Here is a 22,302-nt window from a genome sequence, read left to right as displayed (position 1 = left end):
TGCCCCCTAGTTCTAGTTTCACCCATCATCGGGAACATCCTCCCCGCATCCACCCGATCCAACCCCTTCACAATCTTATATATCTCAATAAGATCGCCTCTCATTCTTCTGAACTCCAATGAGTAGAGTCCCAATCTACTCAACCTCTCCTCATATGTCCATCCCCTCATCCCCGGGATTAACCGAGTGAACCTTCTTTGTACTGACTCGAGAGCAAGTATGTCCTTTCTTAAGTATGGACACCAAAACTGTACGCAGTATTCCAGGTGCGGTCTCACCAATACCTTGTACAACTGAAGCAATACCTCCCTATTTTTATATTCTATCCCCCTAGCAATGAAAGCCAACATTCCATTGGCCTTCTTAATCACTTGCTGCACCTGCATACTAACCTTTTGAGTTTCGTGCACCAGGACCCCCAGATCCCTTTGTACTTCAGTACTTTCCAGTTTCTTGCCATTAAGATAATAACTTGCTCTACGATTTTTCCTGCCAAAGTGCATAACCTCACACTTTCCAGTATTGTATTCCATCTGCCAAATCTCTGCCCACTTACTTAGCCTGTCTATGTCCCCTTGCAGGTTTTTTATGTCCTCCTCACTCACTACTTTCCCTCCCATCTTAGTATCATCTGCAAACTTTGATATGTTACACTCGGTCCCTTCCTCCAAATCGTTAATATAGATTGTAAAGAGTTGGGGACCCAGCACTGACCCCTGCGGAACACCACTAGTTACTGATTGCCAGTCTGAGAACGAACCATTTATCCCAACTCTCTGCCTTCTGTTAGATAGCCAATCCTCTATCCATGCCAGAATATTACCCCCAATCCCGTGATTTTTTTTATCTTAAGCAATAATCTTTTGTGTGGCACCTTGTCAAATGCCTTTTGGAAGTCTAAATACACTACGTCCACTGGTTCCCCTTTATCCACCCTATATGTTACTTCCTCAAAGAACTCCAGCAAATTTGTCAAACATGACTTCCCCTTCATAAAACCATGCTGACTTTGTCCTATTAAATTATGATTATCCAAATGTCCTGTTACTGTCTCCTTAATAATGGACTCCAAAATTTTACCTACCACAGATGTTAGGCTAACCGGTCTATAGTTTCCAGCCTTCTGTCTACTGCCCTTTTTAAATAAGGGTGTTACATTAGCAGTTTTCCAGTCTGCCGGGACCTTTGCTGAGTCCAGGGAGTTTTGGAAAATTATCAATGCATCCACAACCCCTACCGCCACTTCCCTCAAGACCCTAGGATGTAAGCCATCAGGTCCAGGTGATTTATCCGCCTTGAGTCCCATTATTTTACCGAGTACCACTTCCTTAGTGATTTTGATTGTGTTTAGCTCCTCCCCCCCTTTAGCCCCCTGTTTGTCCAGTGTTGGGATATTCTTAGTGCCTTCTACTGTAAAGACTGATACAAAATATTCATTCAGTGTTTTTGCCATCTCCATATTTCCCACCATTAATTTCCCGGTCTCATCCTCTAAGGGACCAACATTTACTTTAGCCACCCTTTTTCTTTTTATATAACTATAAAAACTCTATCTGTTTTTATATTTTTTGCTCATTTACTTTCATAATCTATCTTCCCTTTCTTAATCAATCTTTTTGTTATTTTTTGCTGTCTTTTAAAGTTTTCCCAATCCTCTATCCTCCCACTAGATTTGCCTACCTTATATGCCCTTGTTTTTAGTCGAATACTAGCCTTAATTTCTTTACTTAGCCACGGATGGCTGTCTTTTCTTTTACACCCTTTTCTTCTCAGTGGAATATATATTTTTTGGAAGTTGTAAAATAACTCCTTAAATGTACACCACTGATCATGTATCGTCTTACCCTTTAATCTATTTTCCCAATCCACTCTACTCAATTCCGCTCTCATACCTTCATAGTCTCCTTTATTCAAGCTTAGCACGCTTGTTTGAGATCCAACCTTCTCACCCTCTAATTGAATATGGAATTCAACCATGTTATGGTCACTCATTCCAAGGGGATCCTTTACTAGGACATTTTTTATTAATCCTGTCTCGTTACACAGGACCAGATCTAAGGTTGCTTGCCCCCTGGTCGGTTCAGTTACATACTGCTCAAGAAACCCATCCCTAATACACTCAATGAACTCATCCTCAAGGCAGCCCTGCCCAATTTGATTTGTCCAATTAATATGATAGTTAAAATCCCCCATAATTATAGATGTTCCCTTATCACAAGCCTCAACTATTTCCTGATTGATACTCCGTCCCACAGAGTTGCAACTGTTCGGAGGCCTATAGACTACGCCCACTAGTGTTTTTTTCCCCTTATTATTCCTTACCTCCACCCAAACTGTTTCATTATCCTGATCTTTTGACCCAATATCATTTCTCTGTATTAGTGATTCCTTCCTTTATTAACATAGCCACCCCACCTCCCCTTCCTTCCTGCCTGTCCTTCTTGATCGTTAAATAACCTGGTACATTTAATTCCCAGGCATTGTCACCCTGCAGCCATGTTTCTGTAATGGCCACAAGATCATACCCATATGTAGTTATTTGTGCCATTAACTCGTCTATTTTGTTACGAATGCTACGTGCATTCAGATAGAGAACTTTCAAATATGTTTTGTGACACTTAGTTCCTGCTTTTGCCCTTTTTATTACTTTACCTTTTACTCCATACCTTCTGCCCCTTCCTGACACGCTCTGGTTTTTAATTTCCCCACTGCTACCTAAGTCTATGACCTTCTCTGTTGTCATTTTTATTATTTGCTCTCTAGGAACCTTCCCCCCCCCCCCCCAGTTAGTTTAAAGCCCTCTCTACAGCCCTAGTTATATGATCCGCCAGGACTCTAGCCCCAGCACTGGCCAAGTGAAGCCCATCCCAACGGAACAGCTCCCTCCTGCCCCAGTACTGGTGCCAGTGTCCCAGGAAGCAAAGCCCATTTCTCCCACACCAGTCTTTGAGCCACGCATTTAACTCTCAAATTTTATTTGTCCTAGCCAAATTCGCTCGTGGCTCAGGTAATAATCCAGAGATTATTACCCTTGAGGTTCTGTTTTTTAATTTGACCCTAGCTGCTCATACTCCTTTAACAGAACCGGCTTCCTAGTCCTATCTACGTCGTTTGCACCAACATGGACCACGACAACTGGATCCACCCCCTCCCACTGCAAGTTTCTTTCCAGCCCAGAGGAGATGTCCTTAACCCTGGCACCGAGTAGGCAACACAGCCTTCGGGACTCTCGCTCTCGGCTGCAAAGAACTCTATCTATCCCCCTAATACTATCCCCTACCACTACAACATTTCTATTTACTCCCCCCTCTTGAATGGCCCCCCGTTCCACGGTGCTGTGGCCAGGTTGCTCATCCTCCCTGCAGTCCCTGCTCCTGTCCCCACAGGGAGTAAGAACCTCAAACCTGTTGGTCAAGAGCAAGGGCTGCGGCTCCTCCAGCTCTACCTCCTGGATCCCCGTACCTGCCTCACTCGTAGTCACACCGTCCTGTCCCTGACCATGGGCTACATCTGAATTAATTAACTTCATAGGTGTGACCACCTCCTGATACACAGAGTCCAGGTACTTCTCCCCCTCCCTGATGTGTCGCAGTGTCTGAAGCTCAGACTCCAGCTCATCAACACGGAGCTGGAGTTCCTGTAGCAGCAGACACTTGTCACAGACGTAATCACTGTGAGCCTCAATGGGGTTCACCAGTTCCCACATCGCGCAACAGTAACACATCACCTGCTCCATTCTATGTCATTAATTAAATTTTTTATTGTTAGTTATGGACACCCTCTGCCCGATTTTAGATGCTAGTATCCCCTTTAATTAATTGGATTTAAATTAAATCAATCCCTCTAGTTACACCAGTTAAATGGTTTACCAACAGTCACTCTGCACCAGAAAGGCCTTATTAACTACAACCCACAGAGTTAAAGTTTGAAAAGAGCACCTAACACCCCACTTACCCAAACTCACAGCACTCTCTGATGACTCACACTTGGACTGGTCTTTTTATACTGTTTGTTTGTTTACAGCCAAATGAGTCACCCCTGCTGATTGGTTAGAAAGCTGGTTTCCACTGCCTGCTGTGCCAATTTACTCCTACTGCAGTGTAACCTTGTTTTACTGTTCTTAAACCAACAGAATCCCAAATATTTAACTTTTCCCCTTTACTTAAACTGCTTAAGTAATCTTATCAAGAATGATTTAAAGAGAAATAACAATTAAAGAACTCTCACACTTACCCAAACTCACAGCACTCTTTGATGACTCGCACTCATGGGCTTATGGGCTTCTCGGTGCTGCTCCCTCTATACCTAGACAATTGTCTGCAGGAGGGTAAATCACCAGGTCTGGGAGGCCATTGTTAAATTTAGTGTTTCAGTAGGCCAGAGCTTTAGTACAGTGTGGTCCGCCTACTTTGAAATTACTTGAATAGGGTGAGGTTCTATTGTAAATGTTTATTAGAGAGTAGCTACCTATTAGATTAGCAATGTCCTGGCAATTTTAATTAAGACACGACGATCCTCAAATTTCTTCACCTGATGTTAAATTACTAACTGCTCAAAACCAATCCAGTACAAGTAATAAGAATGCCACTTCATATTTTTTTGTTAAGTTTCTAAATGGTCATCAACCTACAGCACAGATTGTGCACTAAGTTGTATTGAATGACCAGTTACATGCTCATTCTGGGAGTACACTGCACATGAAGAGCATGACTTTTACAGCTGCATAGGCTGTGGCTTGTATCACAGTTTAGATTTGAATACATACAAACTGTTTCTTTTTGTCAGTTGAAAGTCGAGTCATTTCTTCTTTATCTGCTTTCAGCTCCTCTTCATTATACTGGAAATCCCGAACAATAAACCTGAATGGAAGGGAAGGAAAGAAAACTGAGTGCAACCATTTCTGAAATGCAGATCTCTAAAGGAAATTATTTGGAAAGAAATCCTTACTTGTTCTCCCTGGCCTTTAGTCGAAAGTCATCAACTGCCTTCCTGAACAACGTGACCGTGAACAAGCCACTATCGTTGTCATCACATATCAACCTTTCAGGAGGGGAAAAAAAAGTCTCTCATAAAAAATGGCACATCTAAAATCGTTATACATCATTGCTTAGATTTCGGAGGCCTGATATTTAAAGTACAAGAAGATTGTTATCCTGTTCACAAATGTACCCACTCTAAATGTAGGCTGAGCACTGAACTTGCAATGTTGTGGCTGGGTCTCACCCAATGTTCACTCACAGCATGTTAAGCACAAGTGACAGATCTATTTTAAATATAAATCAGTTCTTTTTAATGCTAAAAAGCAGAGCAGTTCAATCCATATTGCATGCCTGACCAACGTACAAGATATTTATTTAAAAGTATGCCCAACATCTTCTCCCCTCTTCTTCTCTTGCCATCTTGTACACCACAGGTGAGCAAGGGACCTCACTCTTTTGAGAACACTGGAAAAGAATGCAAGAATGAGGCAGGTAACTTCTGCCCCAGTTCACCAAGACACGATACCCCGTCCAACTCTCGCCCTGTCAGCTAACACCCAGCCTCTGCAACATCTCCCCTTTGGAATGGCCACCGGAGTTCCAAACTTCACCATGTGAGGAATTATAAGCAACATAGAAAATTAGCAAAAGCTGACCAACAGCTTCAAAACAGCTGACATCGTAAGAACAGCCCTGATTATAAGCCTACAACATGTGAAAACAGGTAGTTACACAAGCTTTGTAACAGGTTGTAGGTATACCAAACATTCCTTCACTTGTGTTGGAGGAAAGTAAACTTAAGTACATGAAATGCTGAAGAAGGAAATGCTAAAGATATAAAATTGGTGCTAATGGGTCCGGGAGCATGCTCCGCTTGAAAATTTGACATTAAAAATGATGCATTCTGGTTAATTGTAAGTATTTGTATGTTTCACACAAAGATTTTTTAAACTGAATTACTAACATACCACCATTTTCTCAAAAGTCACTCTTCCACATAAATTCTAAGTAAATTTACTCATGACTGTACCCATCCAACTCTCCACGCTTTCAAAGGGGCACTTTCTCCTCCTCCAACCCTTCCAGTTCATAGTACTCTTCTCCCTTTTCCTCTCCCTCAATTCTTTTCTTCCTCCACCCCTTCTCCCCCCGCCAATTCAACCTGTGACTCTTCTCCCCCCTCCAACTCCGTATTCTTTCACCACTCCCCTCCCATTGAACCTGGCATGCTTTCTCTCTTCCCCCCCCCCCCTTAGTTCATGTCGGCACTCTGCCTCCTCCCCTTCCCAAAACACTGCTGAGCCTCTCCCCTCTTAGCCCCAGCCGAAGTTCCACTCCCAGGTTCTTACTCCCCTCCACCTCTCCCTTCCCTTTCCCATTCAGTTGACATCCATTTCCCTCCCTCCTGTCCCTGCAGCGCCACTCCTATAGAGTCCTGCTGCTAATTGAAAGGGTTCCAGCTGTTGCATACAGTAGATGATAATTCCTGCCTACAACATGCACCAGCTAGAATCCCTTCCATTAGCCGCAGGAGTCTCAAAGGAGTCTCACTGAGGGTAGAGGAATCCAGTCCAATGTGTGTTGAATGTTGTCAGCAAATACTGACCATCAGCATGAAACTCTCAGTTGGTATGCATGTATAGCAGTTAATTTAGTGCCCTATGTTACAGAATAGCATGTTCATATTAAAATGCTGCACTATTAGGCTGCTAAACTTAAGTATACCAGGAATCTCTATCATCGCTAACTGAAAGTTAAGTTAGTTCAGCCTTAAATTAAGCTTAGACCCAATAACTACACTGCTTCTAAATAGTTGGATTAAGCTGCTCCACACCAAAATAAAAGTCAGAGGTTAGAATGCATTGCACAGGTTTTCAGCTTATACTGGATAGAAAGATTACAGAAAATAGATCAAAGACCTCCCTTACTTGCTTGACCGTGGGACCACCATCTCCGCCAGAGTTTCATAAGTTTTCTCCCATTCAAGATAACTTGTTCTAAAGAAAAAAAGTGGTTGAATAATTATGCAATGGTTCAGGGGCCAGGGTGATATTTTCACATCCAATTGGTCATTTAACTGTAATCATTTTTAGTTATATGATGAAGTTATGTATGCCATGAAGTTGATGATTGCTGAAGACTATTTAGACTTCACAATGTATCCCTTTATAGTTTGTCCATTACTACTTGCGGATACCAATTTTCTAATTGTGATGGCCTAAAGCACTGAAACAAAAAAAGTACCTGCTCGCCACAACTACTTTAATCTGCAATCAAATGGTTGCTTTTACTATTTTCTAAATTATACTAAAATACAAAAGCATCTTACTCAACATGTCATCCTGTACCCAATTCAAAATTGCTGGACATCAACACTAGATGACTTTAATGACGGTAAAATAAACACCAAAATGCATAATTATGAGAGTACGGCACTTGTGCTCATGCAACAAGTTTCTAATTTTCTGTTGATGCATTCGTGAATAGGTGGGAAAACACTTTTCTAACAAATTAGCAAGTACTAGTTTACGAGAGCATGCACCACTTCTTTTTCTTCAGCAGTCCCTCGGAACTGAGGATGACTTGCTTCCAGACTAAAAATGAGTTCTCAGGTGACTGATGAGTCCAATGCGGGACCTGCAGTCTCTGTCACAGGTGGGGCAGACGGTGGTTGAAGGGGCGCTTGGGTTGACGTGCGCTCCTTCCGCTTGCTCCCGGCGAAGAGACTCGAGGTGTTCGGCACCTTCCCGGATGCTTCTCCTCCACTTTGTGCAGTCTTGGGCCAGGGATTCCTAGGTGTCGGTGGGGATGTTTCACTTTTTCAAGGAGGCTTTGAGAGTGTCCTTGAAGCATTTCCTCTGCCCACCTGGGGCTCTCTTGCCGAGTAGAGCGCTCGTTTTGGGAGTTTCCTATCGAGCATGTGGACAATGTGGCCCGTCCATTGGAGCTGATCGCGCGTGGTCAAAGCTTCGATGCTGGGGATGTTGGCCTGAGTGAGAACATGCACTAACAGATGCAGTTTTACCATTGCACTGCATTATTGGTGAAACATCACAAAAATTTGAAAAATGCCACTTTTTTTTTATTCGTTCCTGGGATGTGGGTATCACTGGCAAGGCCAGCATTTATTGCCCATCCCTAATTGCCCTTGAGAAGGTGGTGGTGAACCGCCTTCTTGAACTGCTGCAACCGTGTGGTTCTTCTAGATGGTAGAGGTCGTGGGTTGGGAGGTGCTGTCAAAGAAGCCTTGGCGAGTTACTGCAGTGCATCTTGCAGATGGTACACACTGCAGCCACGGTGCACTGGTGGCGGAGGGAGTGAATGTTTAAGGTGGTGGATGTGGTGCCAATCAAGCGGGCTGCTTTGTCCTGAATGGTGTCGAGCTTCTTGAGTGTTGTTGGAGCTGCACTCATCCAGGCAAGTGGAGAGTATTCCATCACTCTCCTGACCTGTGCCTTGTAGATGGTGGAAAGGCTTTTGGGAGTCAGGAGGGGAGACACTCACCACAGAATACCCAGCCTCTGACCTGCTCTTGTAGCCACAATATTTATGTGGCTGGTCCAGTTAAGTTTCTGGTCAATGGGGACCCACAGGATGTTGATGTTGGGGGATTCGGCGATGGTAATGCCGTTAAAATTCAAGGAGCGGGATTAGACGCTCCCTTGTTGGAGATAGTCATTGCCTGGCACGTATGTTACTTGCTACTTATCAGCCCATGCCTGAATGTCATCCAGGTCTTGCTGCATGCAGGCATAGACTGCTTCATTATCTGTGGAGTTGCGAATGGCACTGAACACTGTGCAATCATCAGCAAACAACCCCACTTCTGACCTTATGATGGAGGGAAGGTCATTGATGAAACAGCTGAAGATGGTTGGACCTAGGACACTGCTGAGGAACTCCTGCAGCGATGTCCTGGGGCTGAGATGATTGGCCTCCAACAACCACAACCATCTTCCTTTGTGCTAGGTATGACTCCAGCCAGTGGAGAGTTTTCCCCAATTCCCACTGACTTCAATTTTACTAGGGTTCCTTGATGCCACACTCGGTCAAATGCTGCCTTGATGTCAAGGGCAGTCACTCTCATCTCACCTCTGGAATTCTGCTCTTTTGTCCCTGTTTGGACCAAGGCTGTAATGAGGTCTGGACCCGAGTGGTCCTGGCAGAACCCAAACTGAGCATCGGTGAGCAGGTTATTGATGAGGAAGTGCTGCTTGATAGCACTGTCGATGACACCTTCCATCACTTTGCTGATAATTGAGAGTAGACTGATGGGGCGGTAATTGGCCGGATTGGATTTGTCCTGTTTTTTGTGGACAGGACATACCTGGGCAGTTTTCCACATTGTCGGGTAGATGCCAGTGTTGTAGCTGTACTTGAACAGCTTGACTAGAGGCACGGCTAGTTCTGGAGCACAAGTTTTCAGCACGACAACCAGGATATTGTCGGGGCTCATAGCCTTTGCTGTATCCAGTGCACTCATCCATTTCTTGAGATCACATAATACTATCTTAAAATTTCTAAACCAAGGTAGGGCCATTTTGCCTTAATTATAGTTTGAGAGCAGTTGGGATTGCACAATGCCCTATTTTCAGGGCCAGGCATGGCACAAGATTAGATGGAACACGCTAGATATTGCTGCCTTCATTGTGACTGACCCTGAAAGAAGCCTCCAGCAAAACTGGTTTAACCGAGAATCTACCCAATCTGAAATAATGACTAAAGATATAGGAAGTTAACCTTTGGAATGTTTACCTTATGCAAAACTCAAACAGCCTGCCCCCTACATGCAGGTTCATATCTAGGTGCCTGAAAATTCAATCCTGATTACAATTTAGGACAAGCAAGTATAGACAGTAGTCACTATTCTTGGCTACAGAGATGAGAATTCAAAAGGTGCAGGAAAAAAAACTAAATTATAATAGGGAAGTAACAGACTTGTAAGGCCCAAGAATAACTTATTAGCTCCCTTCAATATAGTTCGACCTTGTGGTAAAGTTCAGGTTAGTAAATGTGGGATCAATATACTGTGTATATGCACTGAACTATAAATTGTACCCTTCAACTATTGCTCTGCCTTATGAAGCATCAAACGTTGAATGGCAAGTCTAATGTTATTTTTGCAATTCCACTTTCAAACACTGGATGGAACCAGAAACACCACATTCTGACATTTAATGATAAAACTCCAGGAAAAGCACTTGGAAAATATTCAGGAGGTTTGTATTGTTACAAGATTTCAACTTCTGGTCTACCCAGAAGTCAACAAAACAACACTAATTGTTATAATAGTGACTATAATGGATAATTGAATGGACATCAAAGAATCATGCAGCACAGGAGGCCCTTCAGCTCTGTGCCGACTCTCAAAGAGCTACCAATTAGTCCCATTCCCCTGCTCTTGCCCCATATCCCTGCAATTTTTACTTTTTAAACATATGTCCAATTCCCTCTTAAAAGTTACTATTGAGTCTGATTCCACCACCCTTTCAGGCAGTGCTTTCCAGATCATAACTCAGTGAAAAAATCTCATCTTGCCCCCCTGGCATTTTTTGCCAATTATCTTAAATCTGTGTCCTCTCGTTACCGATCCTCCTGCCAGTAGAAAATGTTTGTCCCTATTTACCCTATCAAAACTACTCAATTTTGAACACCTAGAATCAGAGAAATTTACAGCACAGAAGGGGGCCATTTGGCCCATCGTGTCTGTGCCGGCCGAAAGAGCTATCCAACCTGATCCCACTTTCCAGCTCTTGGTCCGTAGCCTTGTAGTTACCGCACTTCAAGTGCATATCCAAGTGCTTTTTAAGTGCAATGAGGGTTTCTGCCTCTACCACCCACTCAGGCAGTGAGTTCCAGACCCCCACCACCCTCTGGGTTCTCCTCAACTCCCCTCTAATCCTTCTACGAATTACTTTTAATCTACGCCCCCTGGTTATTGACCTCTCTGCTAAGGGAAATAGGTCCTTCCTATCCACTCTATCTCGGCCCCTCAATTTTATACACCGCAGTCAAGTCTCCCCTCAGCCTCCTCTGTTCCAAAGAAAACTACCCCAGCCTATCCAATCTTTCCTCATAGCTAAAATTCTCCAGTCCTTGCAACATCTCTAGTGCAATCACATCTTTCCTGTAATGTGGTGACCAGAACTGTATGCTGTACTCTAGCTGAGGCCTAACTAGTGTTTTATGCAGTTGAATAACCTTCCTGCTCTTATATTCTATGGCTCGGCTAATAAAGGAAAATATCCCATATGCCTTCTTAACCACCTTATCTACCCAACCTGCTACCTTCAGGGATCTGTGGACATGCACTCCAAAGTCCCTCTGTTCCTCAATAACAGAAAATGCTGGAAAAACTCAGCAGGCCAGGCAACATCCGTGGAGAGAAAATAGAGTCAATGTTTTGGGTCAAACCCTTTGTCAAGACTGGAAATGCACAGGAAATGAAATAGATTAAAAGGCCAGGCTGGGAGAGAACAAAAGAGAAGTGAAGAGACATTAAGAGGTATTCAAAACGAGACGAGATGGTGATAGGACTAGTGGAGACAAAAGACGGCTCTAGATTAGGTGTGAAATGCGCTGGCAGAATGAGAGACAGCTGCCATGTGGGAGAGAAAAAAAAAGTGTGGGGGGGGGGGGGGAGAAAGAGGGCCAAAACAAAGGTGTGGATAAAAAAAAGTAAAAATGTAATGGGGGCTGAGGTTATGATCTGAAATTGTTGAACTCAATACGGAGTCCAGAAGGCTGTAAAGTGCCTTATCGGAAGATGAGGTGCTGTGCCTCGAGTTTACGCTGAGCTTCCGTGGAACAATGCAAGAGCCCGAGTACAGTGAGGTCTGAGTGGGAATGAGGCGGTGAATTAAAATGACAGGTGACCGGAAGCTCAGGGTCACCCTTACGGACTGAACGGAGGTGTTCCGCAAAGCAGTCACCCAATCTGCGTTTGGTCTCCCCAATGTAGAGGAGACCGCATCGTGAGCAGCGAATACAGTATACTAGATTGCAAGAAGTACAAGTAAATCGCTGTTTCACCTTGAAGGGGTGTTGGGGCCCTGGACAGTGGGAAGGTATAAGGGCAGGTGTTGCATCTCCTGCGCTTGCACGGGAAGGTGCCGGGCGAAGGGGAAGGGGTGCTGGGGGTGATAGAGGAGTGGACTAGGGTGTCGCGGAAGGAGCGGTCTCTACGGAATGCTGAAAGTCGAGGGGAGGGGAAGATGCGTTTGGTGGTGGGATCACTTTGGAGGTGGCGGAAAATGATCCGTTGAATGCGGAGGCTGGTGGGGTGAAAGGTGAGGACAAGGGGAACCCTATCGTGGTTCCGGGAGGGAGGGGCAGGGGTGAGGGCAGAAGTGCGGGAGATAAAATGGACACGGTCGAGGGCTGTGTCAGCTGAGTTTTTCCAGCATTTTCTGTTGTTATTTCGGATTTCCAGCATCTGCAGCATTTTGCTATCGTCCCTCTGTTCCTCTACACTTCTCAGTATCCTACCATTTATTGTGTATTCCCTTGCCTTTTTAGCCCTCCCCAAATGCATTGCCTCTATTAAATCTCCCCTTAACCTTCTTTGCTCCAAGAGAACAATCCCAGCTTCGCTAGTCTCTCTACACACCTGAATTCCCTCATCCCTGGCACCATTCCAGGAAATTTCCTCTGCACCCTCTCCAAGGCATTGACATGCTTGTAATAATATGGAGGATAATGAACTTTAAAGTAAAACACTTAACAGCCATATCACCTTGTCCTGTCACCTTCAAAGATTTGTGTATGTGAACCCCCAGGTCTCTGTTCCTGCACCCTGCTTTAAAATGTCACCATTTAGTTTAGTTTTTCCTCAGTTTTCCTTCCAAAATGCATCTCTTCACATTTCATCTGATTTTTCTTAGAACTTTCAGCTTTTACCATCAATATTTGGGTTTTTTCATATTAACCAGCCATGTTGAACTAGTACACAATTTTTAAACTTTTGACAACTTTTTTAAAAAAACAATTAAAAAAAGTTTCTTACTTCGGCACAACTACCAACAAAGTAACAAGATATTCAGAGTCCATTACAAAGTCTTCCTTCTTCACAATATCAGCAAGGCTTCTCGTCATCAAACTTCCCCTACAAATGACCATACAAACCAATTATCAGCACAAGGTAAATACTGCAGTTCTCCTGGGGAAAATAATATATCATTAATACTTACAAGCGCTTCGAAAGGACACAATAATGGTTGAGGCCAAGGATGAAGAATTAATTCTCAAAAGGTTACATTTACATTTCCTAATTCGAATGGACAAGAAATAGGCTACAAATGGGAATAACCACTTAATCCCAAAGTGGTCCCACCATAACTTCCAACATTCCCATCATTGAAGCAACTGTAAACCCCAGTGACTGTAAAATGACTATTTGAGGTATCTAACTTCTTAAGCTGGGGATGTGGCATAAAAAGGGAGAACAAAAGAGCAAGAGGTAAAAATACTTATACTTCTAACTTTACAGTAATTGTAAAGCAGATTAAATGCAAGGCAATTCAATTTAAATTATGATACACATGAAAAAATAACTTACACATTCTTCCTCTCTAGATTCTGTAAGTTTCCTTTCAGATTGTTGTATGCTGATGCTCTTGCTTTTAGATCATTGTCAATCTGTGATACTTGCTGCAAATTTCCAAACAGCATATAATAGTTAATGGATCTTTCAAATGGCCCAGGAACAGTGTGCAAGTAAAAATAAGTGAAAACCTTCTGTAGCATTTGGAAATCAAATATATGCTAAAATTCAGTGTAAATTGAAACTATCCCCTTTTCACAGACAACCAGTATCCCAGCAGTCGATTACTTATTTAAAACTTCTCTGCAAAAGTTATAAATGAACTAGGGCCTACCTAGCACATTCGCAAAAGAATGAATGTCGAAATCAGCAAGAATTATGGCCTGAGCATATGTAAAAGGACAAAAAAAGGCCATTCACCCCATCAGCACTGAATCTTCCAGTGCAGCTTGCGTATTAACATCCAACTGCATTTTGAATGCCGTTCTGTTTGTCTCTACTATATACTTACAATGTATGCTACTTTGGGTCCCTGACAACCATGTGTGCGGGAAGTGTATCCAGCTGCAGCTACTGGCAGACCGCATTGCGGTGTTGGAGCTGCGAATGGATACATACTGGAGCATTTGCGATGCTGAGGACATCGTGGATAGCACGTTTAGGGAGTTGGTCACACCGCAGGTAAAGGCTGCACAGGCAGGACGGGAATGGGTGACCGTCAGGCAGAGTAGTAGGTGCAAACAGATATACCGCTTTGGATATTGTTGGAGGAGATGGCTTAACAGGGGAAGGCAGCAGCAGCCAACTTCCTGGCACCATGGGTGGCTCTGCTGCACATGACGGGAGGAGAAAAAGCGGGAGAGCTATATTGATGGGGGATTCTATTGTAAGGGGAATAGATAGGCATTTCTGCGGCCGCAAACGAGACTCCAGGATGGTATGTTACCTCCCTGGTGCAAGGGTCAAGGATGTCTCGGAGCGGCTGCAGGGCATTCTGAAGGGGGAGGGAGGGTGAACAGCCAGTTGTCGTGGTGCATATAGGTACCAACGATATAGGTAAAAAACGGGATGAGGTCCTAAAAGCTGAATATAGGGAGTTAGGAGGCAAATTTAAAAAATAGGACCTCAAAAAGGTAGTAATCTCAGGATTGCTACCAGTGCCACGTGCTAGTCAGAGTAGAAATAGAAGGATATTGCAGATGAATACGTGGCTAGAGGAATGATGCAAGGGGGAGGGATTCAAATTCCTGGGATATTGGAACCGGTTCTGGGGGAGGTGGGACCAGTACAAACTGGGCGGTTTGCACCTGGGCAGGACCGGGACCGATATCCGAGGAGGAGTGTTTGCTAGTGCTGTTGGGGAGGGTTTAAACTAAAATGGCAGGGGGTTGGGAACCTGTGCAGGGAGACAGGGGAAAGGGGAGCAAGAATAGAAGCAAAAGACAGGAAGGAGAAAAGCAAAAGTGGAAGGCAGAAAATCAAGGGTGTAAATCAATCAGGACCACAGTAAATAATGATTCTAAAAGGACTAAGTCTTAAAAAAAGACGCCTGAAGGATTTGTGTCTTAATGCAAGGAGCATTCGTAATAAGGTGGATGAATTAGCTGCGCAAATAGATGTAAACGGATGAGATATAATTGGGATTACAGAGACATGGCTCCAGGGTGACCAAGGCTGGGAATTCAACATCCAGGGGTATTCAATACTCAGGAAGGACAGGCAAAAAGCAAAAGGAAGTGGGGTAGCATTGCTGGTTAAAGAGATTAACAATAGTAAGGAAGGATATTAGCTCTGATGATGTGGAATCTGTATGGGTAGAGCTGAGAAATACCAAGGGGCAGAAAACGTTAGTGGGAGTTATATACAGATCCCCAAACAGTAATGTGGAGGTTGGGGATGGCATTAAACGGGAAATTAGAGACGCGTGCAATAAGGGCACAGCAGTTGTCATGGGTGACTTTAATCTACATATACATTGGGCTAACTAAATTAGTAACAATACCGTGGAGGAGGAATTCCTAGAGTGTATACAGGATGGTTTCCTGGACCAATATGTCAAGGAACCAACTAGAGATCAGGCCATCTTAGACTGGGTATTATGTAATGAAAAAGGATTAATTAGCAATCTTGTTGTGCGCGGCCCCTTGGGGAGGAGCGATCATAATATGATCAAATTCTTCATTAAAATGGAGAGTGAAGTAGTTGACTCAGAGTCTAGGGTCCTGAATTTAAATAAAGGAAACTACGATGGTATGAGGTGCGACTAGGCTAAGATGGATTGGGGAACGTTACTTAAAGGGTTGATGGTGGATAGGCAATGGCAAACATTTAAAGATCGCATGGATGAACTACAGAATTTGTTCATCCCTGTTTGGCAAAAAAATAAAACAAAAAAGGTGACTCAACTGTGGCTAACAAGGGAATTTAGGAATAGCATAAGATCCAAGGCGAGGACATATAAATTGGCCAGAAAAAGCAGCAAACCTGAGGATTGGGAGCAGTTTAGGATTCAGCAAAGGAGGACAAAGGGATTAATTAAGAGGGGGAAAATAGAGTAAGAGAGTAAGCTTTCAGGGAACATAAAAACTGACTGTAAAAGCTTCTATAGACATGTAAAGAGAAAAAGATTGGTGAAGTCAAGCGTAGGTCCCTTGCAGTCAGAATCAGGGGAATTTATAATGGGGAACAAAGAAATGGCAGAACAATGAAACACATGCTTTGGTTCTGTCTTCAGAAAGGAGGACACAAAGAACCTCCCAGAGATATCGGGGAACATAGGGTCTAATGAGAGGGAGGAACTGAAAGAAATCAGTATTTGTAGGGAAATGGACAGGATTGAAGGCCGATAAATCCCCAGGGCCTGATAATCTATATCCTAGGGTACTTAAGGAAGTGGCCCTAGAAATAGTAGATGCATTGCTGGTCATCTTCCAAAATTCTATAGACTCGAACAGTTCCCATAGATTGGAGGGTAGCTAATGTAACCCCACTATTTAAAAAAAGGTGGTAGAGAGAAAACAGGGAATTATAGACCGGTTAGCCTGACATCAGTAGTGGGGAAATGCTAGAGTCCATTATGAAAGATGTAATAGCAGAGCACTTGGAAAACAGCGACAGGATCGGACAAAGTCAACATGAATTTACAAAAGGTAAATCATGCTTGACTAATCTACTGGAATTTTTTGAGGGTGTGACTGGTAGAATAGATAAGGGAGAACCAGTGGATGTGGTGTATTTGGACTTTCAGAAGGCTTTCGATAAGGTCCCGCAAAGTTAAAGCGCATGGGATTGGGGGTAAGGTACTGACTTGGATAGAGAACTGGTTGGCAGACAGGAAGCAAAGAGTTGGAATAAACAGGTCTTTTTCTGAGTGGCAGGCAGTGACTAGTGTGGTACCGCAGGGATCGGTGCTAGGACCCCAGCTAGTCACAATATATATTAATGATCTAGTTGAAGGAACTGGATGTAATATCTCCAAGTTTGCAGGTGACACAAAGCTGGGTGGGCGTGTTTGCGGTGAGGAGGATGCAGAGAAACTCCAATGTGATTTGGACAGATTGGGTGATTATACTGCATCTGCCATGCATCTGCCCAATGTGGATAAATGCAAGGTTATATACTTTGGTGGCAAAAACAGGAAGGCAGATTATTATCTGAACAGCAACAGATTGGGAAGGATGTTCTTGCCATGGAGAGAGTGCAGCGAAGATTCACCAGACTGATACGTGGGATGGCAGGAATGAAGTATGAAGAGAGATTGGGTCGATTAGGCTTATATTCGCTAGAGTTTAGAAGAATGAGAGGGGATCTCATTGAAGCTTATAAAATTCTAACAGGACTAGACAGACTAGATGCAGGATGTATGTTCCCGATGGCGGGAGAGTCCAGAACCAGGGGTCACAGGCTAAGGGTAAGGGGTAAGTCATAAGCCATTTAGGACTGAGATGAGGAGGAATTTCTTCACCCAGAGTGTGGTGAACCTGTGGAATTCTCTACCACAGAAGGCAGTTGAGGCCAATTCATTGAATATATTCAAGAAGGAGTTAGATATATTTCTTAAGGCTAAAGGGATCAAGGGATATGGGGAGAAAGCAGAGACAGGGTACTGAATTTGGACGATCAGCCATGATCTCATTAAATGGCAGAGCAGGCTCGAGGGGCCAAATGGCCTACTCCTGCTCCTATCTTCTATGTTTCTAAAACAGTGCTCAGTGCTTTACATAAGTGGCCAGTTATACCAAGCTATTGTATAACATACTGTTGAGCAATAAAATCTATCATATAGCAAAACACAATGAAAATTTGATTCAGAAGTGTTGTCTTGTGGGAGAAAGTAGGTTTCAAAACACTTCTGGAGCTCGATATTTCACTCCATCCTAAATCTAATGGAAAGAATCCAAGACTCTAACATTCAGTACCAAGCAGAGCATACAATGGTATCCATTCAGTACTGAACATTCCCATTTCAGACCATTCGAATAAATAACAAAACTTGAAAGCAATCCTTGGGATGATCCGCCAGAACCAGTTAGCTGACCAGGCCAGAGACGACCTAACCACCTTCACCTCAATCTTATTCCTTTAACAGAAAGACTCGAAGTATTAAGTACCATCAAGTGGGAGATCATTGCAGGGAGCTCAGAAATGTTGCCACTACTGTCCCTTTCACCTCCTCTGTAGTAACTCCGAGGCTGTCATCAATCATTGCTGCTTGGAAGATTAACCAGCAATTGCTCCTGAAGTTTCAGGTAAAGAATCCACACTCCCACTGCTACTTGGAAATGGTAGAGAGAGTTGATGCTAAATTTTATGTTGCAGAATAGCATCTGTACCCAACTGTTATGACCATGCCATTGACTGGTGCCAATGACATGCAACCCACTGCTTCCAAGAACATTACATCTGCATCAGCCACTGCTATCAAGGGTTCTTTGGCAAATTTACAGAATAAAAGCTCTATTCATACCAAACTAAACTTCAACTCTACCATAGTTGGGAATGTGGGCATGACAAAAAAAAAATGTAGCAAGCTCTAAACAGTAGCTTTCTGGTTCTCGGCAAACCATTTTAAAATCACCATTATCAACAAGTTGACAGTCCATAAAACACAAACAATTGTTCTATTTTCCTGTACGTCACTGCTACCCTGCATTTTGGCAGAAGGAACAGGGAGAGGCAATATACACTTGATGACACAGTTTTAAAGAGTGTGCAGGGACAGAGGGACCTGGGAGTTAATGTGCATAGGTCCCTAAAGGTGGCAGGATATACTGAGAGAGTGGTTAGCAAAGCTTATGGGATCTTGGGCTTCATAAATAGAGGCATTGAGTACAAAAATAGAGGTTATGCTGAATCTTTATAAAGCGCTGGTTAGGCCACAACTGGAGTATTGCATCCAGTTCTGGTCACCACACTTTAGGAAGGATGTGAAGGCCCTCGAGAGGGTGCAGAGGAGATTTATCAGAATGGTTCCGGGGATGGGGGGTCTTGGCTACAAGGACAGGTTGGAGAAGTTGGATTTGTTTTCATTAGAGTCAAGGAGGTTGAGGGGTGATTTGATAGAGGCGTACAAGATTATGACAGGTTTGGATAGGCTAGACGGGGAAAGGCTGTTCCCACTAGTTGATGGTACAAGGACTAGGGGACACAGATTTAAGGTTTTGGGCAAGAAATACAGGGGGCATGTAAGGAAAACTTTTTTTTAAATGCAGCGAGTGATGACGACCTGGAATTCGCTGCCGACGGAAGTGGTGGAAGCGGAGACACTCAATGTTTTCCAGGAGAGACTGGATAGGCACTTGAGGGAAATAAACTTGCACAGCTATGGGGATAGAGCGGGGGAATGGGACTGACTGGATTGCTCTACAGAGAGCCAGCACGGACTCGATGGGCCGAATGGCCTCCTTCTGTGCCGTATGACTATAACGTATGACTATGTATCCTCAATAAAGCAAATAAAATATTAGAACATCTGTTATGGACATTACAGTTGTACGTTATTTGGCCTTAACACAGAAGAATATTTATATTCCTCCGCAACTAGATAATGTATGGAGTAAAATCTAAACATTACTGTTAATTTCTGCTCACAAGTTTCCAAAGTGATTCTAACAATTATAAAATTAGAAGATAAAAACACTCAAAACTAAACCATTTGAAATATCTTTAGTGAACACGAAATATTTACACACAATATCCCTTGGAAATTTTGGCAGACTGCAGAACTTGTGTTAAAGGCACATTATTGAGTTCCAAAAATGAATTTAAACACCGACCTTAGTAATGATTTCAGAAATGTTTTTCAGAGACTGTTTGATTGGATACTTTGCCATGTCCCACTGAAAACTTGTGATATAGGTGACCAAGTCAACTAGGGGAAAAAACACAACCTGTTTTAAAAATGTAATAGAACAAAGATTCTCAGTTTTTGTTAGAATAAAAACAGCCGTGACCAGTTAAACAAATTCTATGTACCCATCTGAATTATTTTGATTGTGAGCCGACAGTATTTCGCACAGGTATGTTGGCGCACTAAGCAGTCAAAATTTCAGATTTTTTTAAACAAATCCCACTAGAGTAGAAACAAGCTGATATTGTACTAATTTTCAAAAACTGTGCCAAAATAGATTTGGCAATCCTATGTCAGAACAAGGTAAATAACAGAATCAATGATAAATTAACTAAAGGTTTACTATATGACAATCATCTAGTAAATAGCAGTCAGCGATTTAGATGGGGAAAGTCCTGCCTGTAAGTTTGACAAAGCAACATCTCAAATGGATGGTAGAAAGCTATACAATATGGTCTACTTGGACATTCAAAAAGCCCTTGCTACAGCTACTTAAGCATAAGGAATTCAATGCAAAAACCTGGGAATGCCTATGAAATTGGCTGAAAGATATGAAGCAGTTGATATTTGTTAGGAGCATTACTCAGTTTTTTTTTATAAAAGGGCGGTGGGGGGGGGTTGGGTGCAGGGAAGGGCAAGAAAGCAGTGCTGAGTACAGTGCCCCCAGCATCAGTGCTGTCCTGAAGTCAGGAAGTTCTTCACACAAAGTGATCAACAGGTGAAATGAACTTCCAGGTGAAGTAGTGGAAGCAATAACTCTGGAATCATTTAACAGCTGGATATTGTGGCTCAGACTGCAGCATTTCTTTCTGGAAGGAAGAGCTCGGATGGGCCAAATGGGTTTCCTTTTCCATCTCTACCTGGTGTAAAAGCTTGACCCACAGCCTTGAACACTGTTCATCTATTAATTAATTAAATAAAAGCCTTGTGTATAGGAACATAGTTTCAGAATCATAAGTAGCTAGAATCTTAGAGAATTGACCTTGAAAAGCAAACTTTACACTGCAGTAAAATGGAAACTTTATTTGTACACAGGAGCACAGATATGAAACTACTGTAATAAGTAGCTAAGCTAAATCACAAGAATTCAATATGAATAGTATACTCCATGAAATTTAATTTCGTACAAAAAGATCAAAGTTAACCATTTCATGGTTATATACATAATTCTGCATTCAACATTTAAAATTCAAGTTCAAATTCAGCCTGAAACAAGTTACAGTGAGCTCTTAACATTAGGGTGGCAATGAACACTGTCAATTGTTTAAAAGCATATAAAACTAAAGTCACCCAACAGTGAGTGGAAGCGGCAATCCAGGAGATCATTCACTTGATTATAAAGCCCATTTAACCCACAACTGCTTCACCAAATCAACTATTTAAAGTAACAAGAAGCTGAGCCATATGGACCTGGGGGCAGGTAGGGGTTCAATCCCCATTCTTGGCTGAGTTAGTTGATCATTGCTGTCCACCTGCACCAAGCTGGCTATCTACACAAGGACACTGAGCAAAGACATGATCGGATTCAACAACGATGCCCTTGCAACAGAATAGATGAGAAATGCAACATCGAGGTTCATATTATATAGGGTACCCGTGGATCAGTGCCGCAAGAGGTCAATGCCTTCATAAGAGGAATAAAATTGGCAGGGGAAAAAAAAGCTAAGTATTCCAAAAAGCATTAATGAATGAGGTGTAAAGGAAGATTATAAATACTATACAACACACTATGAAACTAGCATGAAGATAGCACATGGCGTGGAAGGTGTTACAAGGTAGTAAGCTTATAAAAGGGATTAAATAATATCAAAAGCCACAAAGTAAATCTCAGTCTCATCTGAATAGAGATACGGTATAATCTTAACACATTTGTGTTCTTAATGGTTGTTTGTAGCACCAGTTTTATTCAGTTTTCAAAAGTCTTGTTAAGTAGGCAGCAAACTGACGAAATAGACAGCAGGTTCCTGTGCTCAAACCACATTACTTGAAATTAAATGGTGAGGGGGGACAGGGGGGTTTTGAGAGAATTCGAGCATGTCTGGTTTAGATGGCACAGCTGACAATGATGAATAAAGGGAGTGGGAAGTACACAAAAGGCCAGAGTCAAAGTAAGACTTTGGGGGAGGGGTTTGTAGGGCTGGAGGAAGTTACAGAGATAGGGAGGGGCGAACCCATGAAGGGATTTAAACACGAGAATGAGAATTTTAAATTGGATGCATCGGGAGCCAATGTTGTAGTGTATGTAACTGTTCCACCTTTAAGAGAACTATTTTAGTAACCGTTCCACCTTTAAGAGAACTATTTTAAGAGTTGCACTACTTTCTCTTGGCTGCTGTATACTGTAATACCGGTGGTGACCACATATAAGTGCTGTGTAATGATTTATTGGGCATTTCCGCCCTGACCTTCAACCAGTAAAGACCTGTTAAATT

General features: G+C 42.8%; 1 protein-coding gene across 1 annotated transcript in view; it reads right to left on the bottom strand.

Annotated features, from left to right (window-relative positions):
* LOC147081297 (V-type proton ATPase subunit C 1-A-like) overlaps positions 1–19,915 on the bottom strand; it is a 36,649-nt gene extending 16,734 nt beyond the window's left edge. Inside the window, exons 1-6 of the mRNA XM_085980837.1 lie at positions 19,797–19,915; positions 13,537–13,628; positions 12,985–13,083; positions 6,908–6,976; positions 4,948–5,040; positions 4,766–4,859 (exon numbers count right to left, since the gene is read on the bottom strand). Of these exons, the coding sequence (XP_085836963.1) occupies positions 4,766–4,859; positions 4,948–5,040; positions 6,908–6,976; positions 12,985–13,083; positions 13,537–13,628; positions 19,797–19,853 (504 nt within the window). The 5' untranslated portion in view covers positions 19,854–19,915. The remainder of the gene's footprint in view (positions 1–4,765; positions 4,860–4,947; positions 5,041–6,907; positions 6,977–12,984; positions 13,084–13,536; positions 13,629–19,796) is intronic.
* Positions 19,916–22,302: the final 2,387 nt, after the last annotated feature.

Source organism: Somniosus microcephalus, unplaced genomic scaffold, assembly GCF_052327205.1.
Source record: "Somniosus microcephalus isolate GS21.2 unplaced genomic scaffold, FLI_Smic_1.0 scaffold574, whole genome shotgun sequence".
NCBI classification, from domain to species: domain Eukaryota; kingdom Metazoa; phylum Chordata; class Chondrichthyes; order Squaliformes; family Somniosidae; genus Somniosus; species Somniosus microcephalus.
This window is presented reverse-complemented; position numbering and strand designations above follow the sequence as displayed.